This window comes from Chaetomium globosum, genomic scaffold (genome assembly GCF_000143365.1).
Source record: "Chaetomium globosum CBS 148.51 scaffold_2 genomic scaffold, whole genome shotgun sequence".
NCBI lineage: Eukaryota > Fungi > Ascomycota > Sordariomycetes > Sordariales > Chaetomiaceae > Chaetomium > Chaetomium globosum.
In genome coordinates, this window is record NT_165977.1 from 1,888,488 (window position 1) to 1,912,685 (window position 24,198).

Here is a 24,198-nt window from a genome sequence, read left to right on the forward strand (position 1 = left end):
GCTTCCAGCGCAACGCGTCCGCCTGGTCCTGATCATCCCACCCAGCGACCCGAACGCTTCTCGTTAACACGACGGCAATAGAAACACCGACATGGAACCTGACGGGGCTGGCAATGCCGGGAGGGACCCCGATACACGAGCTGTGCCGCCGAATAACCGCTTCACCTCACCGCTCGTCATCAACAGCCCGGCCCGGCGAAGAAGTTTATTCTCACGACCAAAGTCCCAGGAGGGCGCTATTCGCCCGACTAGCTCGGGTTCGATTTCTGACACCAACGCTGCGTCGCCGAACAACACGAAAATCCCGCGCCCCGCCCAGCAACGACCAATCACACTTTCAGATGCCTACCGGATGGCTGAGGAAGAGGAGGCCGCCCAAGGATCGCCCAGCCCAGCACCGCGGTTATGGCGATCTCGGCGCGAATCTACTGGGAAGAAACTGACGAAGCCGAATCCCAGCACGCTAGGTGTGTTGGCGCGCGGCGGGTCGAATGCGAAGCCTCCAGGACTCATCCGTGACGGCAGCCAGAACGAGCGCCCCGGTTCATCACAACAAAGCGACCTCTCGGACAGTACCTTTGACGAAAAGCTGCGTCAGTATGCCCAAGAGCAGGCTATTCCAGAAGAACCTAGCCGCCGCAGCACCGGCTTGTTTTCCAGATCTAGGCTCGGGACTAAGATTGTCGAGACCGGAAGGGATTTACTAGTCCGCAGATCCAGTCGGAGTAGCTTGGAGGATTCCTCCTCTCCGCGGGCTGCCAAGGCGGCGGCAAGTAGTCCATCGCTCTTGCGGCGATTATCTGGGATAAGACGGGAGCCGAGCGACGCCTATTCAGCTCCCGAACCGGCGGATTGGGCTCATCTAGCCGAACATCCTGACGACGGGCCTCCGCAACCAAGCACGACGCCCCTAGGGCGACCTGCTATCGCTCCTCCAGACTCCCATACTTCCAACAAAAGCTTTGCTTGGCAAGCCGACGCGGATTTTACAGCCGGTGATTTCCAGGTGTCTAATAGCCCGCCCGTGGCCATCGGGCGCAGCAACACCAAAATCGACGAAATACGCGCCTTGGAAGCTGAGCTCAATGGCCGCTTCGCCGAGGATTCCAACCAACAACCCGAAAGCACCCTGGCTGAGGGCATAGGCGCCGTCGAAACTTGGGCCTCTCCGAAGTTACCCAGCAAACCTCTCGAGTCGGGTCAGGGTGCCGGTAGTACGGAGGAGGCGGCACCTGAGGGTGGTGATAGAGCATCGCGCCCTCGGTCCGTTAGTCGAGCGAGTGTGAGATTGGACGAGCTTAGATCACGTGAAATTGAGACTCTATCTAGGAGGGCCCTTGCCACGGCTAGGCTAGATGAGTTTCGGGAGAGAAATATTGCGATATCACGTTCGCCATCTCCAGATATTGCACGAAAGTCCAGCAGAGAACCAATACGAGCCTTCTCTCCGTTGCGAGATAGATTGCGGAGACGAGAGGATGAAACCGTGGCTGCTACAGAACAAACCGAAATGGATCAGACCGACCAGAGCAGCCTTGGGTCAGCTCCCCCCACGGTCCATCACCCCCCAGCCAAGACAGTCAGTACCGAAATTCAAGAGGCGGGCGAAGGCCGAGAACCTCTATCCAGTGGCGCGCAGCCGAAAGACGATACGAACGACGTTATAGGCCTGTTGATCGCCAGCGGCGGCGGCAGCTCAGCGTCAGCAGCGCAAGTAGTTGCGAGTGAACAACCTCCCGCGCCTCGCGGCCATGGGTCGCTAGCAGAACGTATGAGACAGAGAAGGTCGATTGGCGGCGCTAAGAGCGATGTTAGGCCAACTGTTGGGTTCACCGGCCTCTCGAGGAGTTCCTCGGCTGAGTTGAGGGTGGCTAAGCGGGGAAGTTTTGTTCACTCAGACTCTGACCCTACGGAGCGTATAGAAGGGGAAATGAAGCTTTTCGCGGCGCAAGAGAACCAGTCAGAAAAAGGTTCTTTGCGAGCTTTGTCCCCGGACACCGAGGAGGAGGTACCTGCTGAGACACCAAAACCCACCAAGGTCGACCCTCTCACGCAGCCCACCCCTAGGGTGGTGGGAGCGTTTGTCGAGACGCCTGCAACAGTCAAGGTGGAAAAGCCCGAAAGCTCTGTCACAGCTGCGGCTGCTAAGGAAAGGGAGAGTGAAACACGAGAGGACGGCCACAGATATCCGACCAACAGCAGTAACGGAAGTTCCGAGAGCAGCGTGGACCCCAGGCCCTCACTTACGCAAGGCAATAGGGATGGTACTGTGACGCGCCAACAAAAGCGTGCGCAGTCATCAAAGGGAGACAGAGTGCCCGGGCGATCGTCGTCACTCTCTTCCCGACGCCGTGCCAGGTCATTGTCCCGAAGCCGCAGGCCGTTGGCAAACTCGGCGAAACCCCCCACGGTCAGAGACGATTTGTTGGAGATCCAGAGAGCCAACCAAATGGATGATTCGACCTTGGACGATCTTGCGGACTTGCTCAACCACCAGGACCACCTTGACCCTATCGTCCCGGATGCTCGCTGGATCAAGCCAGAGAACAACGATAGCAGCAGCAGCAATAGCAATAACAAGCTTGATGGCCAGAAGGAATTGGAAGCATACGACCGAATGAGTCGCTCACTCGAGACTGGGCTCCTGGGCATTCAAATTGCAAAGCAGGGAATTCAGCGCCTCGAGGACAAAGTCGCCCAGGCAGATGTCAAGAAACCTTCGCAGCATACGGCACACGACCAACATATTAAAGGAAACTCACCGTCGGATGCAACGGTGACGTACGTCGCTTTCCCACTGCCTCGCCTCTGGCACCGGCGCCCTAAATTCCGGTTCACGCTCTTCGGCCTCGGCCTCTTCCTGCTTTCTCTTTGGTACATCGCGGAATCATGGATGTGCTTCCGGTACTGCAAGCCCGAATACTGTTATCCTGGTGCGCCATGCGATTGGTCCTCGGACGACCCGGTCTGGGGCTACGCAATTCCGGTAAAGTTGGATCAATGGGTAGCTGGGGGGCAGGGCAGGGAATTCACACGCCAACTTGGGCCCGAGGTAGCTGACTGGTTGGCCGACCTGCGGGACGCCGCGATTGGGGTCGACATTACCGCAGTCGACACGTCTCGCTACAACTGGGAACAGAAGCGACGATATAGGAGACGGTTGGCTAGGAAGGGGCTCGCCAAGCCCTTTGTTGAACGCCCAGAAGATAAGGACGTCTTCAACGGATGGAAGTCTGTTAGGGAAGCCAATGCAAAAGTCCAGTCGGCGCAAGAAATGGGGTACGGTGTGAGCGAGGATGAGAGTATCGGTGGTGACCAAAGGACTTAGCACCGCAAGCGGTCATGTCAGCGCTCATATGCATACCGCCCCGGCCCGCTTGTTTCTTTGGGGCGGCGTCAACGCCCGTGGTGGCTGAAGGACAAGGCACTTTTAACTCGAGTGGCTGTATTCCATATCCGTGAGGAGGTGGCCTCGGTTGTTTGTATCTAGAACAGCGCCTTCGTGGTTGTGTTATTAAGGAAGGGTACCGGGGAAGAAGTCGGTTGTTATATCAAGATACCATTCATAGCCGAAATGTATTGTTTTTCATTCACTCCGCTGTTCGAATGTCTCACACAAGCATATGTCACTAGCTTAGCGTTGAGTTCGAGGTATATTCCTCTTCCTTGAATTCACTCCCTGTCACCTTGACTCCTCCATCCCTTTCCCAGTATCGCGACTAGCTGCCTTCAACCGCATCGATTCTTGCGCACGCTGTTGTTGTCTCGCCCACCCAATCTCACCCACCTCTATCAGATTATCTTGGATAAAGCTGCGGACAAGCCCGGCGTCGAAAAGACCGTCTGGGCCTCGTAGACCAAAAGAATCAAAACCAAACGACGTATCGTTTTCTACAATGATCTTTTTCAACGTGCCGACCACGCATGCTCGCCGCTGGGGTTCCATGGTGCTTGGGACCAATTCCTTGATCAACGACTTCATCTGCTCGCCATTCCTCTTCTGCTGCCACTCTCTCAACCGCCGCGTGTACTCCACCTCGACGAGGAAGCGGTCGAAAGCTTGATCCCGAACCAAGGCTCGCATCTCCTCAATGGACGTGCCGGAGTTCTCCCGCACGAATTTACCTTCAGCGCGGAGTCCTGGGATAAACTCGTTTATCCAACGTCGATAGATCGGGCGGCCCTTCATCCTCCGTCGGTCGTTGGATTTGAGCTTCCTCCGCCCTGCCTCTCCGCCGATGACCCCGGCTTCATCTGCATCACCGCCCGCGTCACCATCAGGCGTGTCTCGGACGTAGAAGAGGCGACAGGTCGTCGCGTAGTCGAAAAGGGCATCTACCGACCCGAACGGCTTGTCCCAAAAGCCCTCGACTCTCATACCGAGAAAGTGGAGAATCTCGACGGGGTCTTCGGTAAGACATACCCTTGACTGCTTGCGATCGAACTCCTCAATCTCGGGAATACGGAGCCACAGGGCTTTCTCGTCGACTGTGAGGCCAAAGGGCCGGATGGTGCTTCCGAGGAGATTCCAAATGTCCCCATGAGCATGCTTGTAGAGGCTCTACGAGCGTGTTAGTATCATTGGTTCCCGACCCGCTTCCCGAACACGGCATTTTTTACCCAGTAAAGCTCATCTACGCTTTGGCAGATCCTGATATCGACTTGTATGTATTTGGGCTTCGACTCGTACAAGGTGCCGGCAGTTCCTCCGGCACCGGGTGTTTCTTCGGGGGTTATGGTGTGTTCGTCCATGTCTGACGGCCATGGGATCGCCAGGTGCGCCGAGGTCCCGGTACCGGGCGGGTGAATGATGGAGTACTGAGCACAAAGATTGTGTTCGACATCTTTCATTAGGTCTTTCGGTTCCCGTGGAATTGAGTCATCGGGCGTCTGGGGGAAAACGAGCCGCCTGTCCAGCGCGACGAGGATGTCGACATCGCCATGGTCCTTTTTTTCCGGCCCTTCGATTGGTGTCGCCACACAGACAAAGAGCTTCCGCAGCGCTGCACTGCATTCGGAGACGGCGCGCTGATAGACCACTGGAGGCATCCGGGGCGTGTAAGGCGGATCCGGAACCGAAGAGAAGGCAGAACCACCCATATTGTGTGACGAAGTCGAGCCGTAACGAGCGTTGGGGGCGAGGCAAAGAAGCAAAAAGGGAGGAAAGTAAAAAAGAATAGAAAGGCGAATTAAAATATGCAGATGCCCTTTTTCTGGTCCTTGAGGTGCAAGGTCGTGAGGCTGTGGTTGGCCTCAGCCTTACACAGTTGACTGGGGTAGCTGAAGGCACAGCAACCAGCGAGTAGGAAAAGGATTGGGAGTTATCATTGACTTGTCTACTTAATTCACTTTTAGCTGTAATGGGGGCTGGTCGCTACCTTTGTAGCTATTTCACATTTTTTTATCGGCATGACTCTTCAAATCCCTAGTTATGCCATTAGGCCGCCAATTCGGACGAGATGGGTCACTCAAATACCTATCCCAAGATGTTTGGTTTGGGGGAAAGCTGCTTCCATTCGGGCTGTGGCAGCTCCCCCATGGCACGCCCGTTCGATAGGTCCGTGCGATATTAAGAGTGGGGCAGTTTGCTCGCTCTCTTGCTGCGGGCCTCTTCTTCCCTCACCACAAGCCAACTCAACTCCAAACAGGAAGGACTATTTGACCTTCAAACGGCATCACGCGGTCCAGAGATCTTAGCCATTTGTTAAACATGGAGAACGGTGCGGCCACCCAGGGCGAGGGAAAAGACCCCTCGGGATTTCTGAGTGAGATTATCGGGAACCCGGTGACGGTCAAGCTTAACTCGGGCGTCGTCTACAAGGGTGAGCACTTACTCTTCCTCCCTTAGGACCGAATAACACAAGGCACCGAGGCCGAGTGTTGACTAACTTGGTGCTTTTCCGCGACCCCAGGGGAGCTTCAGTCTGTGGATGGATACATGAACATCGCGTTGGAAAAGACAGAAGAATATGTCAACGGCGCAAAGCGGAGGAGCTACGGTGATGCATTCGTTAGAGGAAACAACGGTCAGTGCCCGTTGTACAGTACCTCTATCCTACAGCCTTCTGACCGTTATGTCTAGTTATGTATATTTCTGCCGATTGAACGGAGCTTTGTGCTAGAACAAGCTCCAACCATGGCGCTCGCAAGGCCGGTGCTTTGCGAGGAAATAACAGTTCTCGGCGGACATGCCGAATCGATCCGGACCACGCAAGTATTGCCAGTTAGGTACGGGATACCCAAATCTGGGATTCTACCTGTCTAGTAGTCGGAGGTCTGTGGAAGGGCCAGCTAGCCTCCGTAGTTCAAAAGGACCCGGGCCAGAGCCGCGTCAAATAAGGAACGGATACGCTTCACTGGAAATGCAATGCCAATGTCCGATGAATATACCCTTATCTTGCCACTAAAGCTAACTAGCTACTGAGGGGCGAGTTTGCGTTGCGAGTAAAAGAGCGCTTTCAATGTAAAAATCTCATCACGATGCTCTTGAGCCCCAAGTATTATCATCCTCGAAGAAAACAGTTTTGAAAGCAGGCAAATAACATATTAAGTGAATAGTCCTCCAATTTCCGAAAGTCCGATGCTCACAGTCTGGGGTTGAAGAGCCGTGCAAAGCCAACGAATGCAAGCAAGGCACTCAGTTGATAGTAACGCGGCGCGCCTCGTGCTTCTTCGCCTTGGGCACGATGACGGTCAGAATACCGTTATTCAGGCTGGCCGAAACGGCATCCTGGTCGATGCGGCTGGGAAAGCTGAATGTGCGAGCAAACTCGCCGACCGAGCGCTCCTGCAGCCAGAACTTGTCGGAAGCCGGCTTGGGTTTGTCCTGGCGGTTTACCTCCTCGACACCGCTGCCGGAATTTTGGGGCGGGGCCGCGGCGGCCTCTTCGCCCTTCTCGGAGATAACGCCAGCAGGTTGCTTGCCGCCCTCGACGAGACCCGCCGGAGGAGTGCCGGCTGTGAAGGTCCGCTCGGCGAAGCCGCGGACCACGAGAGTCTGCGGGTCGGTGAACTCGATGTTCACCTTGTCACGTTCGATTCCGGGGAGCTCGCCGTGAAGCTCGAAGGCGTTGTCGGTCTCGCACACGTCGAATTTGGGTTGGAAGTTCAGGCGGCCACGGTGGCGAGAGCGCCCGTTGTTGTTGCCCTGGGCTTCCCGGCTGTAGTTGTCAAACTCGTCGAGAAGGCGGAAGAGGGGCGTGAAGCTCGGGTCGGAGCCGTAGAGACCACGTGTGAAGAAAGACATGTTGGCGGTTGTGGCTTTGATGTTGTTGAGCAAGAGATGATTGCTTTGGGGGAGTATGATAGTCACAAGATTGCCTCGGCTGGTTGTGGAAGCTGTATTGTTTGTGATTGTTCTGGGAGATGAAGAGACAGTTCAGCATAGGAAGCTCGTCTAGTCTATATATCCATAATGGCACACGGATAGCACATTCTACCATCTTCTTGAATCATCGCGATCAAGTGATTTGGGAGTGCGAGCTTAGCTACTTGGAAGATGCTGGAAGCTCCTGCATCTGACGAATGTGGCAATGGTTCCATGAAACATGGCTGCGAATGAAGACACTGGAAACTACCAGATGAAATCATCATCGTGAGAGGGTGGCGATGCACCGTCTACTGTGTAGGTAGTTGCGCTTCATAGGGTAGTTGGGGTTGCCATTTCGGTCATCCACGGTCGAGTTGGTTCTAGAAGTTGCGGGCAGGCAATTGGAAAGTGGGGCTGCTTGACGGGAACCCCAACTCAGGCTCGGCATCTGCTCACTGTTGCCAGGCACCTACTTCGTACCTTCCATGTAATCCTTCGACCGGTTTGGTCTTTGTCAATCACCAATGCATGCATGGGTTGTTGGGGGATCGAGGACATAAAACAGACACCAGTACAGGTATTTGTTCACGTTTTAGCTTCTATCGATGTAGTGTCAACAAATCATCGCATAGGGGGGTATCCAACTGTGACGGGAGCTTGCATCCGGAACCCGCCTGGAACCACGGGCGGGAGCATGCCCAGCATTGGGCCTTGCGCTCGATAGAACTTTCCAATCAGTGTTCTTGCAACCGTCGGCTCGATCTCGGTCCCGTCCCTCGCGATCTTGACCTCTCGGTTCGAGTTGAACGAATTCCGAAGTCCCCTTGTGTGGAAGAACGGGAGACGGGTTGTTGACAACCACTCGAGCCGGAACGGCTTGCCCCAAGCTTTGGGTTCTGACATGTTGCTCTCTTGCCCACTTTGAACACTGCCCGTGTCCCCCCCGGCCGAGCCGCTGGAACCTTCGTCATCCTGCCCACCGTCAGACGCCGTCTTGTCCTCCCAGTTCGCCTCCCAAAATATGGTGCCGCGCGCCGAGTCGTCAATGATGCGGCCCCTGGGCGCGAATTCTGTGGGGTCTGTAGGAATGGCTTTGGGAAGATCGACTTCATTCGCCGGTTGCGCGCTCGGCGCGAATTCGATGGCGGCGGCCGGGTCTTCGTTGATAGCTGACGCCATCCGTGCGTAGCCAAAGTACTCGCCAGACTTGTTCGCCGAGAACACCAAGTAGACATTATCCGAGGTCTATTTGTGAAGGATAAGTGTCAGCAGGGTTCATCGTATATTCACTTCTTGCGCCCGAGATGCGCTGTGTTCCCTTCTTACCTTATATGCCGAGTTCAACATCTCCTCGTTGTGCGATTGCGTGGCCCAGATGTTTGTCCGAACACTCAGTTCAAGATCCTCGACGGTGAGGCTCTTGAGGACGAAAAAACGGTCCTTTTGACGGGGTCTGCCATTGACAGCCGGAATCGTTGCTTGGGATTCCGGGGCAGCTGCGGCCACCGCATCCGGGATGACACCTTTCTCTTTGGTTTCGCCGTCGCCGTTCTCGCTAAGACTAGCTTCTTGGATGGCCATAGCCCCTCCCTGCGATGTCGATGCTGCTGGCCCCGTCGGGGCGGTTGCCCCCGCCGGGCCCTCCACGGTGCTTTTCCTTAGCCGACTCACTAGGCGGACCGTCATAAATTTGGAGTCGTGCAGTTTCTGCTGCGCCGCCGAACAGGCCTGTTCGTTTTTAAAGTTTGCAAACGCACAGTTGCTCTTGGAGATCAAGAACAAAGATTCCAGCCCTTCCGTCTCCTTGCACACGTGGTGGACGAGGCTCATCAGGTCGGTTTGCGGAGGCAGATTGCCGACCCAGATGGCATGGCCTTGAGGTGAAACTATATCAGCCCAAGTTGCTCATTCATCCGGCTAACAGAGAGTTACACTTACCGCTCTGCCGTGGCTTTCTGGGCGGTCCCCTAACAATGCTCTGGCGACCACCAGTGACGCCTGCAAAAGAGGAACGCAAAGTACCCGTCAGTGGTATGACCCTCGAGGGCACTGGGGCGAGCGTTGGAGCTTACCATTGTCCTGCGGACTGGGCGGGGCCGCGTTTACCTCCTGACCGCTGTGTTGTGGTTGCCGGTTTCTGGGATCCTGGTACTGAGGAGTAGCCGATGGCCTATACCGCCCGGGCGCCGGGTTGCCCCGGTACATGGGGCGCCTGTCCAGGAAAGGGACCCTTCAGACGGGTAATAGAAGTGCGCTCGCGGTGTGAGGTCCCTGATTTAGGACAATGGGATTCGGGTAATAACCCACATCTGGTCTCTTGGGGGGGATGGGTGGCCGGTGACTGACTGAGGATTGCCGGCTGGTAATATTGCGCCATATTGGGGTGCTGTGGAGCGTAGTATTGTTGTGTGGGAATAGAGCCCATCGCACCAGGTGGCCCATACTGAGCAGGTGGCATCTGAATCGGGGCGGTGTATCGAGGGGCACCATGGTATGACTGTGGTCGGTAGTAGTCGTGTGGCACGGCTGATGCTAACGCGCTCATATCGAAGGGCGCCGTTCTCTGCTGATGTGTCATGATGGGTAGCGTAAAGGATTGTTGTGACGCGGCGGAGGGGCGTGGATGTTCTGCCGTGTGGTGCCTTAACATCGGCCCAGGCTCCGACACAGCGACAGCGGTAGGTTCTTGTCCAGTGAACTCAGCTGGAGCACCAGGTTGGCTCGCCTCGTCTCCCATAGGGGCGCTAGTGACGGTGAACCTATAGAGATGCGGGCTCCCCACGTTTCCTCGAAAGAGAGTATTGCCTCTGTGTCCCTGTAACACTGGGGTTGGGGATTCTGGGATATGTGGTAGTGCTAGGCTCTAATGGTTCAAAAGTAGACCTAGGTGTTTCCGATCAACATTTGTCTCGCGTGTGTTGTGCCCGTGGCCAATGCGCTATTCAATAAGGCACCGGTAACGAGGACCCCGTCTGTGAGTGAAGGAAGAAACAATGTCTTCTCCGTTGAGTTCAAGTCCTTTGACCCAAGGAGACTAATGAGGTCAGCCCAAGGTACGGTAATCTCGTAGTGAAGGCAGCCGCCCAAGGCAAGACGGAGAAATCGAATAAACGGGCTGGGAGAGGAAGAAACGCACCTCCTTGTGAGCCACGCCGCAACCGTTTCGCCACGGCTTGACTAGGGCAGCTCTATGCAGAATGGTTGGGTACTTGGAAGTGTGGAGACGCCCCGGTACACTAGGGAGGGAGGCTTTTGCGGTACGTTTCTCGGCCGAGATCCGTGTGCGAAGGCGTGATGTTTGTGTGGGTTAGGTGAATGTGGTGGTGGGATGGTAATACTACCAGGCAGACCTGGCTTCTGTCAAGCACCGCACAAGGAGGGAATTGGCGGGGATGAGGATGTAGCCTAGAGAATACAGAAGGGTTCTCGGTGGCGTAAAGCACGGCAGCAAAGCTTTGTCTGGTCGTATGCGTCAGGTCTCTCAGCGCCGGTGATTTCTGCCGAAGTGGTAGTGCAGATGGTGTCCAACGGCGAAGTTTCTCGGGTCCAAAAGAAGGCCTTGTAGTACTATAGATCAGCAGTGTGTGGGTGGCCAACTCCTGTAATGTAGGATATAATATGGCCCGGTACCTTTTCGATGCGGATGAGGCGGCGGGTCACATACTTTCAACACCGACCAGTGAGCGGAGAGATCCTGCGAGTCTAGAACCGGGTGGGACGAACAGGTCCGGTCCGAGGACAACCTTCAAGTTCCGCTGTGAAAAGGCGGGATTGGTCGAACAGCGGAGGTACTTCTTAACAGAAATGAGTCGGACCCTTCCCTGGCAGAAGGGCTCAAGGGACAAGATAGAAGACTGGCGTTCAAGGTATCTCACTCCTGACAGAACTGGCAAGAGAGTGTTGGGGCTGTGTGTGAAGGAGCGGATCCAAAAAAAGTAGTGTCAAGGACTTAGTGACAAGGCAAATGCAGTGCCAGGCTCGCCAGGGATTGACGTCGATCCGGGATGACAAGGTGTTGCTGCCGTGTTGGCTTCTGTCTCTCGGCCTGTGGATGACCGAGTCTAGGCGGTCGAGGATGGGGTGGTAGGAGGCGGCAAAGTTACGCAGTCGAGAGCTGGAACAGGCAAAAGATGGACGCTTGCCGCTCGTTTTGCCACCACAGCAAGGAGCAAAATAGGTGCTCGTGGTATTTCACGGGGGAAGGGGCTCGAGGTGGTTAGGTCAAGGCAAATTTTACCACATTTTCAGCTCTGCAACTTCGATAACTCCTTGCCCTGTGCGGGTATTCGCCAGAGTAGCGTGATCTCTGCCATGTCGTCGGCGTATATGCACATGGGTCCATGTGATATGGGAGTTGTTGGGTACGGGGAAAAAGCCCTAGGGTGATGGATACCACATACACTTGTATTGCGGTTCAGCTCAAAGCCCGTCCGAGGCCGTTCTCCCTCCAACTGCAGTGGCGTATTGTCTGCTTCTGCAAACGATAGCGCGTCTGCAAGTAGACGAATCTGCCAAGGGTTTGATGATGATGGCGCTTGGGTGGCGACTTTGTTTCGGTCCTCTTCATTTTTCACCATTAGCGGGCCCGGAGTCCCTGGCTTGCCTGGATCCCTGGAACCTGTACGGGTTTGGTTTACCAGAAGGCAGGCGATGCCATGATGAAACAGTTCGTCAGTGTGCAAGTATTCTTGCTTCGTCGAAGATGCAAACTTCCAGGCTGCCAGGATGTTCGAAGCCGGCAAAAGTGGGCCTATGTTGGAGCTCTGCCAGGTTTGGTTACGTCATAGGGAACACACTCGGTCATCAGGGCAGGAGCTTGGCTCCTTGTGTTGTCTTGCTTCACATGTATACGACTGATATATAAAGGATCCTTATAGATTTGCCGGTGATGAAGGTATGTATATATTGCGTGGGTAGGCATCTTGAGTGGTCTGGGTTTGGACCCCCCTTATCCTTTTCAAGCCTCAAAAGTGGTCATCTAGGGTTGAGTGTTGCCTGAACTGGGGGCAAACGATGCCCGTTACCGGTTGAAATTCCTCTGTTACGGCACATGCGGAAAATGTTCAAGCACACGCAACTACGGGTTCTGATGATGGCTGCTTGTCGTGCGCGTATCAGAACCACAGCTTGGGACGTCGTAGGTATGGCTCGAAGATCAAAATGAGAAATTTAATCACCAAATTTGCCATTAGGCCATCGCCGGAAACTGGGCCCGGCACCTGTATCTGTCCCCGTTCGGAGGAGGAGCCCTGGTGCACGATGCTATGTACAACCGAGCCTAGCCACCCACCGCTTAATCCTTCTTCAGCGGTAACAAGATCTCCTCGATGCCATCATTTGTGATGATCATCATCTGCAGGCCGTCACCGACCTCAATGTGCCGCTCGACCGCGCCGTCAAACGCATCCTTGACCAGCACCTCGACCTCACTGCGCGTCAAGGGCCGGCGCTCGCGCTCTTGCAGAGCGTGGCCCTCGCCGCTGTTGGGAATGTACTGATTTTTAAAGTTGACTTGGTTGTCCAAGAACGGCATGATCAAACTGGCAGCTGCGCCGCCGGCACGGCACTGCTCGCGTTCGTAGCTGCCGACGGGGTCGTACGAATACACGGCGCCGTTGCCCTCCTCATCCAACCCGCCAAGGATTGCGTGTGAATAGTAAGGGAAAAATCGTTTCTGGTACAGGATCGTCGACAATCGCTGTGCGCACGCTTTGACACTCATCGGCTTGCCGTGCCGATACCGGTACATCTTGCAAATTGTGTCAAGACGTTCCTTGAGTGCCTCTCCATCTGCCGCGAAGCCCACTACCGAGAGGACCATGGTCGCATCTTTTTGATCCGCGGTCGTACCGCCAATCTTGAATAGCTTCGGGTGGTGTCGCGAGTTGATGCTGTAGCCCGATGTCAAACGGGTGTCGCCGGCCAAGATGGAGAATTTGGCGCCAGCGATCGCGAGGGTCGAGCCGCCGTTGTCAGTATAGCTAGCTCGAGCGTTAGCAACCTCATAACAAGAAGAGAACCACAACGGCGCATATGCACTGGAGAAAGAAAAACATACGGATCGAAGCGGTGTTCTCGGGCGCCCTCGGGTGCATTAACTCTAGGCGCATCGTTGATTGAGTAGTTGGGCCCGTTCATGAGTGGGTTTTGACTGAACAATGCGGCCATGGTGTCTCGGTGTTGGGCGCTGACGATTGTATCCTTAACTAAGTTTGCGAAAGTGGGAAGTCTTGGAGTATAGTGCTCGACGGGTGGATGGGTAGACCTGATTGCTGGCTGGAGAATCGAAAGTGAATGAACGGTTGCTGGGGGTTGTTGGCGAAGCTCAAACGGCGGGGGACCCTCGAGGTAGCGCGTCAGCCCTGCAGCCTGAACAGCTGAGGCTGCCAAATGGATTATCCCACTTGATGACTCAGCAATGTAGGGTGGCTCCTGCTCGAGCTCCTGGTAATTACTAGTGGGGTCAAATAATTTGGGGGAAAGAGTCGCCATGGCTATCAGGGTGTCTTATCCCTTTCTTTCCAGTTTCAATATCCGTGCCGCGCCGCCGCGTTGTGGCAGATCCAACATCGTCAGTTGTTGGAAACTCCCAAGGACGACGCCATTCTCTTTCTGTGACCTGGGAGAGAACTTGGACAACACCGCGTAGCCCTGTTTTATTATATATAGGCTGCGTGGGAATTGAGTGGCTGCGCCCATACTCTCCGCCTCATCGACGACGACGACATGGCCCGTGATCTTCGGGGTCAGGCCCTCCAGCGGCTTGCTGGACTAGCGGCAGCAAGCTCAGATGTATCTTTTGACAAATCTGATCTCGACAGGTTATGCAGGGCTACTCCTCCCCGCCAGGGCTCGGCGCCGTCCCTCAACGGTCACCATGTATCAGGTCCCCGACCAGAAATCGGCCATGTCCCGATGGTAGTACCCGATGCCCTCGTAGTTTGGCGACTTTTGGTCAGGGTATGCAAGTCGGCTAACCACGTCTTTGTTCTTGCAGACCATTCGCGAGTACGAAATCCTACTGGCCCTCTGCAAGACAGCTCCCTCTCTCCAGACGACACAGAGCGCCCAGAAGCTATCCCGCCATCTCGTGCCTTACCTTATGGATTCCCACATCCAAGCGTTTGCTCCGTCTCCATTTTTCCGCAAAGTTGAGCCCTCGCCAACCGAGTCCTTGAGCTTCCATGTCACCGCCGCACTCCTCTCGTTAGGGGCACACCATCCCGATGTACGGCAGAACATATCTGATAGTCTTACCGGATTCATCAATGCCTGTGCTCGCGCCGCCGAGAGTATTCCCCGCGCTACGGATGATGACGACGATCCGGGGGCCGTGGAAGATGCTACCAGAACCGCTACCATTGTAATTGCTCTCCTAGGATTCCTAGACGCAGCGTGTGCGCAGGCGGACTTTTGGAAATCAGGGGGCCGTCTTGGTCTGGTGACTCGCGTACGCGATCTCCTTTCCCAGCCTTTCCTCGTCGCCGTCGAGGCGGCCTTCTCCACTATTCGAAATGCCCATCCCCATGACCGCCATATCAAAGAGTGGAAACGATGGACGCGGCACTACGACGACGTGGATCGCCCGCTGGGGGCTACACTCCTGCAGCGCAGTTTCATGAGGCTGCTTGTGGCTGCCACATCGCTTCTGGTCGCGGAAGAGGGCGCCCTCCGGGAATCTCACGTTCTTGACGTTATCATGTCTGGCCATGGCCTGCGGCGACCGCTGACTGCCCGTAGCGCCGAGGCTGATTTCCGCTCTGTTGAACTATATGCCACAGTCGCTATCGACCAGATGAACTACCTGGAATCCAGTGCCGACTTTGATAGCCTGTCTCCAGCCAAGCAGAGGCTTGCCTCTTCCGTCAAGGCCTGTGCCCTAATCAGCTATCTCAATGCGTGTACCTTGAACGATGATGCCGCCGACGGCGAAGTTCTCATGTCCTGGCTCGAGGACACCCTTGGCGATGCCGCGGCCATGACCGACGACGAACTTGCCGCTGTGGTCCTCAAGTCTATGGCGCTGCTGTGCAGGGTCTCACCGTCATACGCCATTAACGTCAGCCGGCTCCTTCCCCGTTTCATAGTTCAAAGCGGCGCTAAGAGTCAGATGGTCGCCGTCGCGTCGAAATCCCTCGCATTCGTACTACAGAAACTCTCCAAAGATGCTGTCATCACCACTCTGTACACCCTTGGCAATGTTTTGGGCCCCGGGAACGACCGGCCCGTGACCAACGGGGCTGGCGAAGGCGCCAGTCAAGGGCCCTCAAATGTCTATGGATCCAGGCACTCGACAGGCAGTTCGATCTCACTGCAGATCTCAGGCGAAGAAGAATCGCCGATCGTCCAGGGGAATGTGGTACAAGCCATCTGCGAGATCGCGGGTGCCTCGAAAGATGAAAAGATCACTGGTCTTGCCCAGTCGATGCTCGCGCAAAAGATTGTCAAGCTCAACAGCCGGCTTGATGCTCGGATTATCACTGGCGCCGCTACCCTAGCCCTCAGTGGCGGCCAGTCCGAGTTTCGCTACCTCCTCAAGCGGTATGCTGCCGTTGCGCATGATGCTGTGATGGAAAGCAAGGATGGGGTTCTACAAGGCGTAAGTTTGTCCCAAGATCTTGTTCTAACACCAAAAAGAGGCCATGCTGATTTTATCGTAGATTTTGAAGGCCCGAACCCATATTTCAGCCAACATTCGACGAGATTCGCCCTTGTTTGCTATCTACCTAGAAGATTTACTCGACGGCATCATCTCCCAGGGCGACGCTCATGCCAGCCAAAATCACCATGCCAAAGAATCTGACGTAGAACTTGCTGCTCGTGAAATCGGCCAACTGCTCCCGCCTCTCGCCATCTTCATGTCTGCGCATCCACAAGCTTTTGACGAGTCCTCTGACGATGATACGCGCTCCATGCTTCGCGATGCTTGGTTTAATATCGTCGTTCACGGCTTCACTCCTTCTACCGATCGGGGGAAGCAAAGCCTCAAGCATCTCCGGATCATGGCCATCCACTCCCCGCCCTTGGTATCCGAAAATCGCGGGGAGCAAGATGAGAGCGACATTGACCTGAACCCCATCCTCCGCAGGGGCGAAAGCTCCGAGCGGGAGTCTCTCCAGAAGAAGCTCCTTGCGGAGTTAGTACCTGCGCGAAGCAGCGAGATTAAAGGGCTCAGTTATCGCAAAACAATCTTCCTTCAGGCTGCTTGCCTTGTCGAGAGCCTGCGGGCGGACGCTGGCGATTGCACCAAGGCCCTGTCGTATTTCCTAGAGCCCAGTATGCGACGGGGTGAACCGAGCCGCACCATGGATGCTATCATGAACGCTGTCATGGACAGGTACTTATACAAGACCGTCAACGCCGCAAACCCGACCTTTTCCGCCCAGTATGCAGCGGCGCAGCTAGCCAGGATATTCTGCAGCTGTTGCCATCGGATAGAGCGAGTGCAGCAGGCGGCATTTGGCTGTGCGGATCGTTTAGTCGAGTCCATCCCGTCAGCTCTCTGCCAACCTTCATCCCTTTTCACGCTCCTTGAGCTTCTCTCCTTAATGTGGTCCAGCTGTCTCGAAGCAGAGACAGACCGGTATGAGCCGAGGACCACATTCAGGTCCTCCAGGGGGGACGTGGTTGTCGAACTCTCAGACGACTACCAGTTCAGGCAGCTCACTCTTGCGAACCTTCACAGAAAGGCAAAGGCTTGGCTGGCGAGGGCGATCAACATCGCCCCTGCAGACGTCAAAGGTTTATTGCAGACTTACCTGTCTGAGTTTGATGAGGAGAGCGGCTACGGCCACATGTCCCTTGGCAGATCATTTGCAGTTGAGATCGGTTCGACCATCCCATCAACCGACCAAAGGCTGTCATCGCTTGACATGCTAGGGAACTGCCCCATAAACACGGCTTCTGACTTCATGGCCCAGTACACGACGCGGCAGGAATATCGGTACTCGGAGGCCTTGCCCGACCAGAGCCGAGAATGGTCCAGCTTCATGCGCGTGGGCCATCGAGCATCATTCCTCACCTCGCCGGACAACGAGAGCGCCGACGCTATTACGGCCCTCGCTCACATTGAAAAGCGTATCATTGGCCGCAAGGCCGCTTCGCACACAGATGTCAGAGACATCCTCCGCCGCGCCGCCGCGCTTCTATGCCGAAGTGAGAAGGATGAGTGCTCCATCATTCACTATCTTGTCAGCATACCGTTTGCCATGTTCACGAAGCAATCGATCAAGCTCGGTATCTCCCTGTGGCTCGGCGTCATGAATGAGAATCCCAGAATGGAACCCCGCCTCCTGGCCGAGATTGTACATCGGTGGGAGTCCAGCGTGCAGAAACGGCAAGGGCTTTTCAGTCCCTCCATTACGAACCCTGACCCGTTCTTCCTTAGACAGGAGTTTGCTCCTAGCGACAATGCGGCTCTTGCGAGGCGTAAGCAGCTCGTTCACAATTTGCTAGCCCCCCACTCTCGACTCCTGCAATTCTTGGGCAGTCACTACAATGCTACCCGTTTGGGGAGCCCCGATACGCAGCACCTCTTTCTCCGCCTTCTTGACATAACGCTGGAGGCGATCAAAAACTCGACGCCCCATCCAATGGCTAGAGAAATTCGGTTCCAGGTGATCCTCTTCGGCCTCAAGGTGCTCAACACCAGCACCACCATGGGAATCGTTGCGAAATACCGCTTAAAGGACCAGCTCCTTTCTGCAGGTCTTAGCTGGTTTGATGCTTCGCCACGCTGGTCTTTCGGAAGCAATATTCTTCAGCTCAGGACTGAGATTCGCTTGATCGAGGATGTCATGGCAGCGCTAAGGGAGACGGTCGGCATCGGCGCCGAACCGGCAGGCCCAGTCAAGTCGCTTGCGCCCAAGGAAAGGTTGCTTGTCTTACTTTTGGAGAGCGAGCATTCGAGACTGCACGTCTGGGTCCGTCCCGTCGACGCGTCAAGGCCGCAGTCAACCTTTCATCATGGTGGCAAGGAGAGCCCACTTGAGGTAAGTTTGGTTCCTTGCTGTACACTTGTTTGTTAATTTGCTCACGTTTACATATTTCAGGCCGCAATCCAACCCCTAGTACGGACTGCTTGGACAGAGAGCCCGTCCCTTGCCGTGCACTTGGCCAGCAGATTCCCGTACCCTCGAGTCCAGAGGGAGGTTCGTTGGCTACTGCTGAACTTCCCAAGCAAGGCTGCGAAAGAACCGGAGTCGATACCCATTCTTATCGATGGTACCTTACCCGACGATGTTAGCTTCCAGCTGAAGGTAGGACAAGAAACAACCAGACCAGGTCTTCAATTTTCGTTTGCTTTTTCCCTCGCTGACAACGACTGTAGTATCTGCTATTTTGGGCCCCCGTCAACCCGATAACGGCCGTGACCCTCTTCCTGCCGGCGTATCGGAACCATCCGTACTTGATCCAGTACGCTATGAGGGCGCTGGAAAGCCACTCAGTTGATGTGACGTTCTTCTATGTCCCGCAGATTGTCCAGACGCTTCGATACGACGCCCTAGGTTACGTTGAGCGTTACATTTTGGAGACTGCGCAGTTTTCACAGCTCTTCGCACACCAGATCATCTGGAATATGAAGGCAAACGCCTACAAGGATGATGATCAGCAAATTGTAAGCTTTTCGGGGCATGTTGGCCACTGCGTGGTACTGACCCTGGTTGTTAGCCCGATGCCATCAAACCCACCCTTGACAAAGTTATGGGCCATATGGTCGAGAGCTTTTCCGAGGTCGACCGGGATTTCTACGAACGCGAATTTGCCTTCTTTGACGAAGTTACGAGCATCTCGGGAAAACTTAAGCCGCTGATCAAGCGCTCAAAGCCCGAGAAGAAGCAGAAAATTGAGGAAGAGCTTCGAAAAATTAAGGTCGAAGTTGGAGTGTATCTGCCCAGCAACCCAGACGGTGTCGTTATTGGCATCGACCGGAAGTCAGGTAAACCGCTACAGAGCCATGCCAAAGCTCCCTACATGGCAACGTTCCGCATCAAGAGAAACAAGGGCGGGGATGAAGAGGTTGAGGAACTGCTTGAGGAAGACGCCGAAAGCACCGATAAGACCGGTCAGGAGAACGCGATCGAGGTATGGCAGTCGGCTATCTTCAAGGTGGGCGACGATTGCCGCCAGGACGTGCTGGCTCTTCAGATGATTGCTGCATTCCGCGGGATATTCCACAGCGTCGGTCTGGACGTTTACGTGTTCCCCTATCGTGTCACCGCCACGGCCCCCGGCTGCGGTGTCATTGACGTCCTTCCGAATTCCATTTCCCGGGATATGCTCGGCCGCGAAGCCGTGAACGGGCTCTACGATTACTTTGTTTCCAAATACGGCAACGAGGACTCACTCCGGTTCCAGCAGGCACGAAACAACTTCGTCAAGAGCATGGCTGCGTATTCCGTCATTTCCTTCCTCCTCCAATTCAAAGATCGGCACAACGGCAACATCATGATCGACGACGCCGGGCACATCCTGCATATTGATTTTGGCTTCTGCTTCGACATCGCCCCTGGTGGTATCAAATTTGAGCGGGCGCCCTTCAAGCTGACCTCGGAGATGGTCGCAGTGATGGGCGGCAGCGCCGAGCATCAGTCTTTCAAGTGGTTTGAGGAGCTCTGCGTCAAGGCGTTTCTAGCATCACGGCAGTACACCGAGAAGCTCTCCCAGATTGTGCTGCTCATGATGGACAGCGGGCTGCCCTGCTTCAAGCCAGAGAGCGTGAAGCACTTTAAGGAGCGTTTCGTGCTGGAGAAGAGCGAGCGTGAGGCCGCCGAGTTCATGAGGGGGCTCATCAAGCGAAGCTATGGCAGCTATTCGACTGGCATTTATGATCAGTTCCAGCTGCTCACAAACGGTATCCCGTACTGATGCGGTCTTCCGGCGAAGGAGCTGCTAGCGATGCAGCGTACATGGGATTGAATGTGGGGGGATATTTCGTTTAGATGTGATAGAGCTTGATAATAATAATTGCCATTTCTTTTCGCCGAAGCTGTTTGTGAAGACAATGTGACCGCCCCCCCGACCCCCCAAGAGGTAGGAATTGGTTTTAGGTATGTCGGATATCTAGACACCAGTATAAACCTAGAGGCGACAAAGCCCTCCCAAGAAGCACGCCAGTGGCTAACTACTACTGTCACGGACTGTGGAATGAACTAGAAGACATGGCCCAAACACATGTGGGCAAGCCTGCTTCTCCTCCCCACCCTTTTCGATCTGGCCCAGTCTACCTTCGGCCTCCTTTGAGTGATCGCCATCATCGTGATGCGAAAATCAGGCTAGCGAGGCAATCAATGATGTGCCACTATGTTCCAGAGTCGGCTTGTGCCCCTGCAGGCCTACGTTCCCTCCTACCGAGCGCAGGCTAGTTTCGGTCATGATCGGCTCGAAACTAGTCGTTATGGTCCGCAGAAATCGAGGACTTTAGCCCGTCTGCTGCTCCATATGAGTGGGCAGGTTATAGGTCGCATAGTCGACGTGCACAAAAGCCCGGTCAACGATGGGGACCGACTCGAGGACGTATTGCAAACTCTCACTATGACGTCTCGGGTCAGCTCTCACTCTAAGACTTGGGGGAACAAAACCGCACGCGGGCAGAGCTTAAACGGATCTCACCTCAAGTCGTGACTATCCTTGAGCGGGGTGCTGGCATCCAGCACAATGTCGACTTCGACGTTAAGCTTGTCTCCCGCGTGGTAGGCTTGTAAGCCCTGGATTTGTTTTATGGTATTCGCAAACCGCATGGTCAGGTAGAGAACTTTGAATACCTCGGTTAGAGAGAACGGGAAAAGTTCATGCGATCGAGAGGTGGAGAGGGCGGACTCACGAATGTTCCTTTGGTCAGCTGTGGCCGAGAAGCCAGACAAATGCCTGATATGTTCAAACGAAGTCTGGGACCAGTTGAAGATAACAACGAGGGAGAGTATGAGACCACCGAGGGCATCAAGCCACCATACCCTCGCATAAAAACCGACTGTGCGTGCCTTTGCGTCAGTAATTTGGCTTGGTACTGGTTGGGGGCTGGGGAGACTGACTTATGGGGAAAGCTATGGACCCGGCGTTGAAGATAACATCTGAAAAACAGCAGTGTTAGAGATGCACGATGCCGCCAAAGAAATACAACAACTCAGGTGGCGCCGCTGTCGCCGCTGTCCACGTACCTGTACTCGCGTCTGCGGCTCTGTTCCCCTATTAGTCACCAAAATGGGATTGTCGTAGAGGGATAGATAACATGAACTCACAGTGCCTGAACGCTCGAATTGTTGACCATGCGGCACCACAGCCAACACAGACCCTTGATAACAATGGTCCCGAACATGATAGAGATAGCCGGAATCCCGCTGCCAAGACACGTTAGCATATGATAGAACGCAAGGCAGCACTACGGGGTAAAGGGGGCCGGTTAACGCACAGTTCGATGATGTCACGGTCGGGTGAGGCAAGCCGAGTAATGGCCTCGAGGCCAACCTGAACAAAGGACGTAATCATGATGACGGAGAAGACGAGAACACCTAACGGTTCAAGCCTCCGTCTGCCGACGGGGTAGCGGTACTGGTCTTGCTTGCGGATCAGCCAGGTGGTGACCCAGACGATGACAGTGGAGAGGAAGTCGAGCATGGCGTCGACCAAGCTAGCCAGCACCGAGACGGACGGTACCGACATGACAACGGCAAACTTGCCAGCCAACAAGATGAAATTGGCGGCGAAATTGACGTAAATGGCGAGAGTGACGATGGGCGCGTCGCTGTCGACCACGTCGTCTTCGAGCCAGGGTATTTCGGGCTTTGGACGGCCGGCCTCGGGATCATCGTCACCGTCGCCAGCAGCGCTACCGTAAGAGCCACCGTCCTGGGTCGAAAATAGAGGGGTTGCCTCCGTGGGGCAATATATGCCCTTGGGCGTCCGCAGCACCTTGCGGGCCGGCTCTCCTACGGAGGCCGACGATGTCTCCATGATGGTGGCAGGGATCTCAACACCGCGAAAAGCAGATGCCGGCATGTTGTTGTATTCATTGAGCAGGTCGTGTGGGAGAGAAGAGTCCAGCAACCGGTCGATGTACAGATACTGCTGAACCAGGTAGTTGACGCGCTCGTGGTATTTGCGGCTACAGCCGTGGGAGCGAGATAGGTAAGTAAGCATGGGAAAGGAACGGGACGAGCGAAGGGGTCACGAACACATTTTTAGGCATGGTGGCCAGCTCAGCTTCAGTTTTCCAATAGCGCTCCCAGCAGTAGCGGGGGTTACTGCTGCCGATCAGGCGCATACTGCGGATGTTGGCACTGTTGAGGATGGCACTCAAGCGGCGCTCATCACGACGCGGGAACTCGTCTTCTAAGCCATCGCTGCCGAGACCTTCCTCCTCCTCGCGCCCACGGTGTCTGATCAGGGACGCCAAAGCACCGTGGCCTATGGGCGCGAGAGGCGGTTCATCCTGGAGTAGGAGAAGCGCACCCCGGTTTCGCGGGGCGCGCGGGGTTGTTGGAGAACTCATAATGGTGTATCAAGCGCGTCGCCAGTCGGATCTGCTTTGGGGGCTGCCACGTTCCGGCACGTGAGGCTCTACAGTTTGGAGGTCGGGACGAGATAACTGGTATCGGAGGGATAGGATGTGCGATGTTGCGGTTGCCCAATTAAAGATTGTTCGCTCTAGGAAGTCAACTCTTCACCGTGGAGGTTGACGCCCTCGATCCAGCCTCAAGTTTTGTTGTTTTATAATAAAAAAAATCAAATTTCAAAATCGCTACGACATCCAGCCATTGACTTTTGCCCGAGTCAGGAGTCTGGGAACTGTAATCTGTGATGTGACTCGGCCCTGGCTGTTTCCTTGCAATTTTTAACCCGAGACGAGACGAGGGGCGGCGAGAGCAAGGGCGGCGGACCCGTGCTCAAGCCGTGCACGCAACGCAGCGCAGCATCGGCAATTGTTCCATATGCCGGTCCCTGGTAGAGTTCTGCTTCGGTTGCCCCTCCCCGCCACCAGCGAACACCATGACGGGCCCCTGACCCTCTCTTTGGTGTTTCGAAACAGCGGACATTGAAACAGCACCGCCAGCTCCTTTCCTTCTCGAACCGACCCCGCACACCCACTTTCTCCATCCCCCAAGCAAGAGGAGAGGGTCATCAAGTCGCTCTTTGCTCCTTGCCCCTTTGGTGCCGCTGGTGGTCAATCAATCAATTAATCAGTGGACGGCACATGCGGCCAGGGCTTGACGACGGGAAAGTCGACAGGCATTGCAGGAAGTCTCTCTGTGCGTGCTGGCTGTGCCGCTGCCTCCCAGGCCGCATCGACGCTGTGCGTGCCTGCCGGGAGAGAGTTATCTGTGGATTGATGTCATGCGGGCCAGAACGGAAACTCAAATGCAATTCACGGCAACTGTGGGCTGGTTGACGGCTTCACTGGCAGTCTTGGCGGGCACGGACACAGTTGCCATGGACCCTACACAGTACTTTCTTCACCGGCCCCGTTTGGAGTCGAGTTGCTGTATGAATGGGAATGTTGGTTCGGTCTCGGGCCGTGTTGTGCTTTGCAAGACCCTGACAAGCGCGGTTGTTCCGTGCCAGAGTTGCCAATGCCGGCTTGGCAGCAGCAAGCGCAGCGAAGCTTTTCCTGGGCATTAGTTAGACTTGGCCGCTGGCCATCCAATTAGACGCCGCTCTTCAAGCTCATGGCACACGAGTTCCCACAAAGAGCGATCTGTGCCTCTTGCGGGCGGCTACCGAATGTGAGAGAGTTGGATCCAACCACCCAACCCATCAGGCACAGACAGTCCAATGATCCTTGCCCTCCGCCGTCTCGCAATCGAGGCGGTGTCCCAGCGAACGCTGTCTTGCTTGCCGTTCAAACATTTAGCAAGTTTCGTCCACTATAAAAAAAAAACTCGCCCCGAAGGGAT

At 55.2% G+C, this 24,198-nt stretch overlaps 8 protein-coding genes across 8 annotated transcripts; 3 read left to right on the forward strand and 5 right to left on the reverse strand.

Annotated features, from left to right (window-relative positions):
* Window positions 1-91: 91 nt before the first annotated feature.
* CHGG_02722 (uncharacterized protein) lies at window positions 92-3,328 on the forward strand (the record flags this gene model as incomplete). The annotated part of the gene is made up of 1 exon (XM_001229237.1): window positions 92-3,328. The coding sequence occupies one exon, from the start codon at window positions 92-94 to the stop codon at window positions 3,326-3,328; it is 3,237 nt and encodes a 1,078-aa protein (XP_001229238.1).
* Window positions 3,329-3,682: 354 nt separating this feature from the next.
* CHGG_02723 (uncharacterized protein) lies at window positions 3,683-5,100 on the reverse strand (the record flags this gene model as incomplete). Its single annotated transcript, XM_001229238.1, has 2 exons — window positions 3,683-4,561; window positions 4,621-5,100. 2 exons carry the CDS (start codon window positions 5,098-5,100, stop codon window positions 3,683-3,685), a joined length of 1,359 nt encoding a protein of 452 aa, XP_001229239.1.
* Window positions 5,101-5,710: 610 nt separating this feature from the next.
* CHGG_02724 (uncharacterized protein) lies at window positions 5,711-6,082 on the forward strand (the record flags this gene model as incomplete). Its single annotated transcript, XM_001229239.1, has 2 exons — window positions 5,711-5,822; window positions 5,913-6,082. 2 exons carry the CDS (start codon window positions 5,711-5,713, stop codon window positions 6,080-6,082), a joined length of 282 nt encoding a protein of 93 aa, XP_001229240.1.
* Window positions 6,083-6,637: 555 nt separating this feature from the next.
* Window positions 6,638-7,246, reverse strand: CHGG_02725 (uncharacterized protein; the record flags this gene model as incomplete). Its single annotated transcript, XM_001229240.1, has 1 exon — window positions 6,638-7,246. The coding sequence occupies one exon, from the start codon at window positions 7,244-7,246 to the stop codon at window positions 6,638-6,640; it is 609 nt and encodes a 202-aa protein (XP_001229241.1).
* Window positions 7,247-7,930: 684 nt separating this feature from the next.
* Window positions 7,931-9,514, reverse strand: CHGG_02726 (uncharacterized protein; the record flags this gene model as incomplete). The annotated part of the gene is made up of 5 exons (XM_001229241.1): window positions 7,931-8,554; window positions 8,636-8,979; window positions 9,067-9,195; window positions 9,248-9,307; window positions 9,382-9,514. The coding sequence occupies 5 exons, from the start codon at window positions 9,512-9,514 to the stop codon at window positions 7,931-7,933; spliced, it is 1,290 nt and encodes a 429-aa protein (XP_001229242.1).
* Window positions 9,515-12,602: 3,088 nt separating this feature from the next.
* Window positions 12,603-13,477, reverse strand: CHGG_02727 (uncharacterized protein; the record flags this gene model as incomplete). Its single annotated transcript, XM_001229242.1, has 2 exons — window positions 12,603-13,290; window positions 13,368-13,477. The coding sequence occupies 2 exons, from the start codon at window positions 13,475-13,477 to the stop codon at window positions 12,603-12,605; spliced, it is 798 nt and encodes a 265-aa protein (XP_001229243.1).
* A 558-nt stretch (window positions 13,478-14,035) lies between these two features.
* On the forward strand, window positions 14,036-20,176 carry CHGG_02728 (uncharacterized protein; the record flags this gene model as incomplete). Its single annotated transcript, XM_001229243.1, has 6 exons — window positions 14,036-14,245; window positions 14,307-15,908; window positions 15,970-18,300; window positions 18,361-18,567; window positions 18,639-18,926; window positions 18,980-20,176. 6 exons carry the CDS (start codon window positions 14,036-14,038, stop codon window positions 20,174-20,176), a joined length of 5,835 nt encoding a protein of 1,944 aa, XP_001229244.1.
* A 552-nt stretch (window positions 20,177-20,728) lies between these two features.
* CHGG_02729 (uncharacterized protein) lies at window positions 20,729-22,796 on the reverse strand (the record flags this gene model as incomplete). The annotated part of the gene is made up of 6 exons (XM_001229244.1): window positions 20,729-20,840; window positions 20,921-21,015; window positions 21,466-21,493; window positions 21,547-21,645; window positions 21,717-22,409; window positions 22,480-22,796. The coding sequence occupies 6 exons, from the start codon at window positions 22,794-22,796 to the stop codon at window positions 20,729-20,731; spliced, it is 1,344 nt and encodes a 447-aa protein (XP_001229245.1).
* Window positions 22,797-24,198: the final 1,402 nt, after the last annotated feature.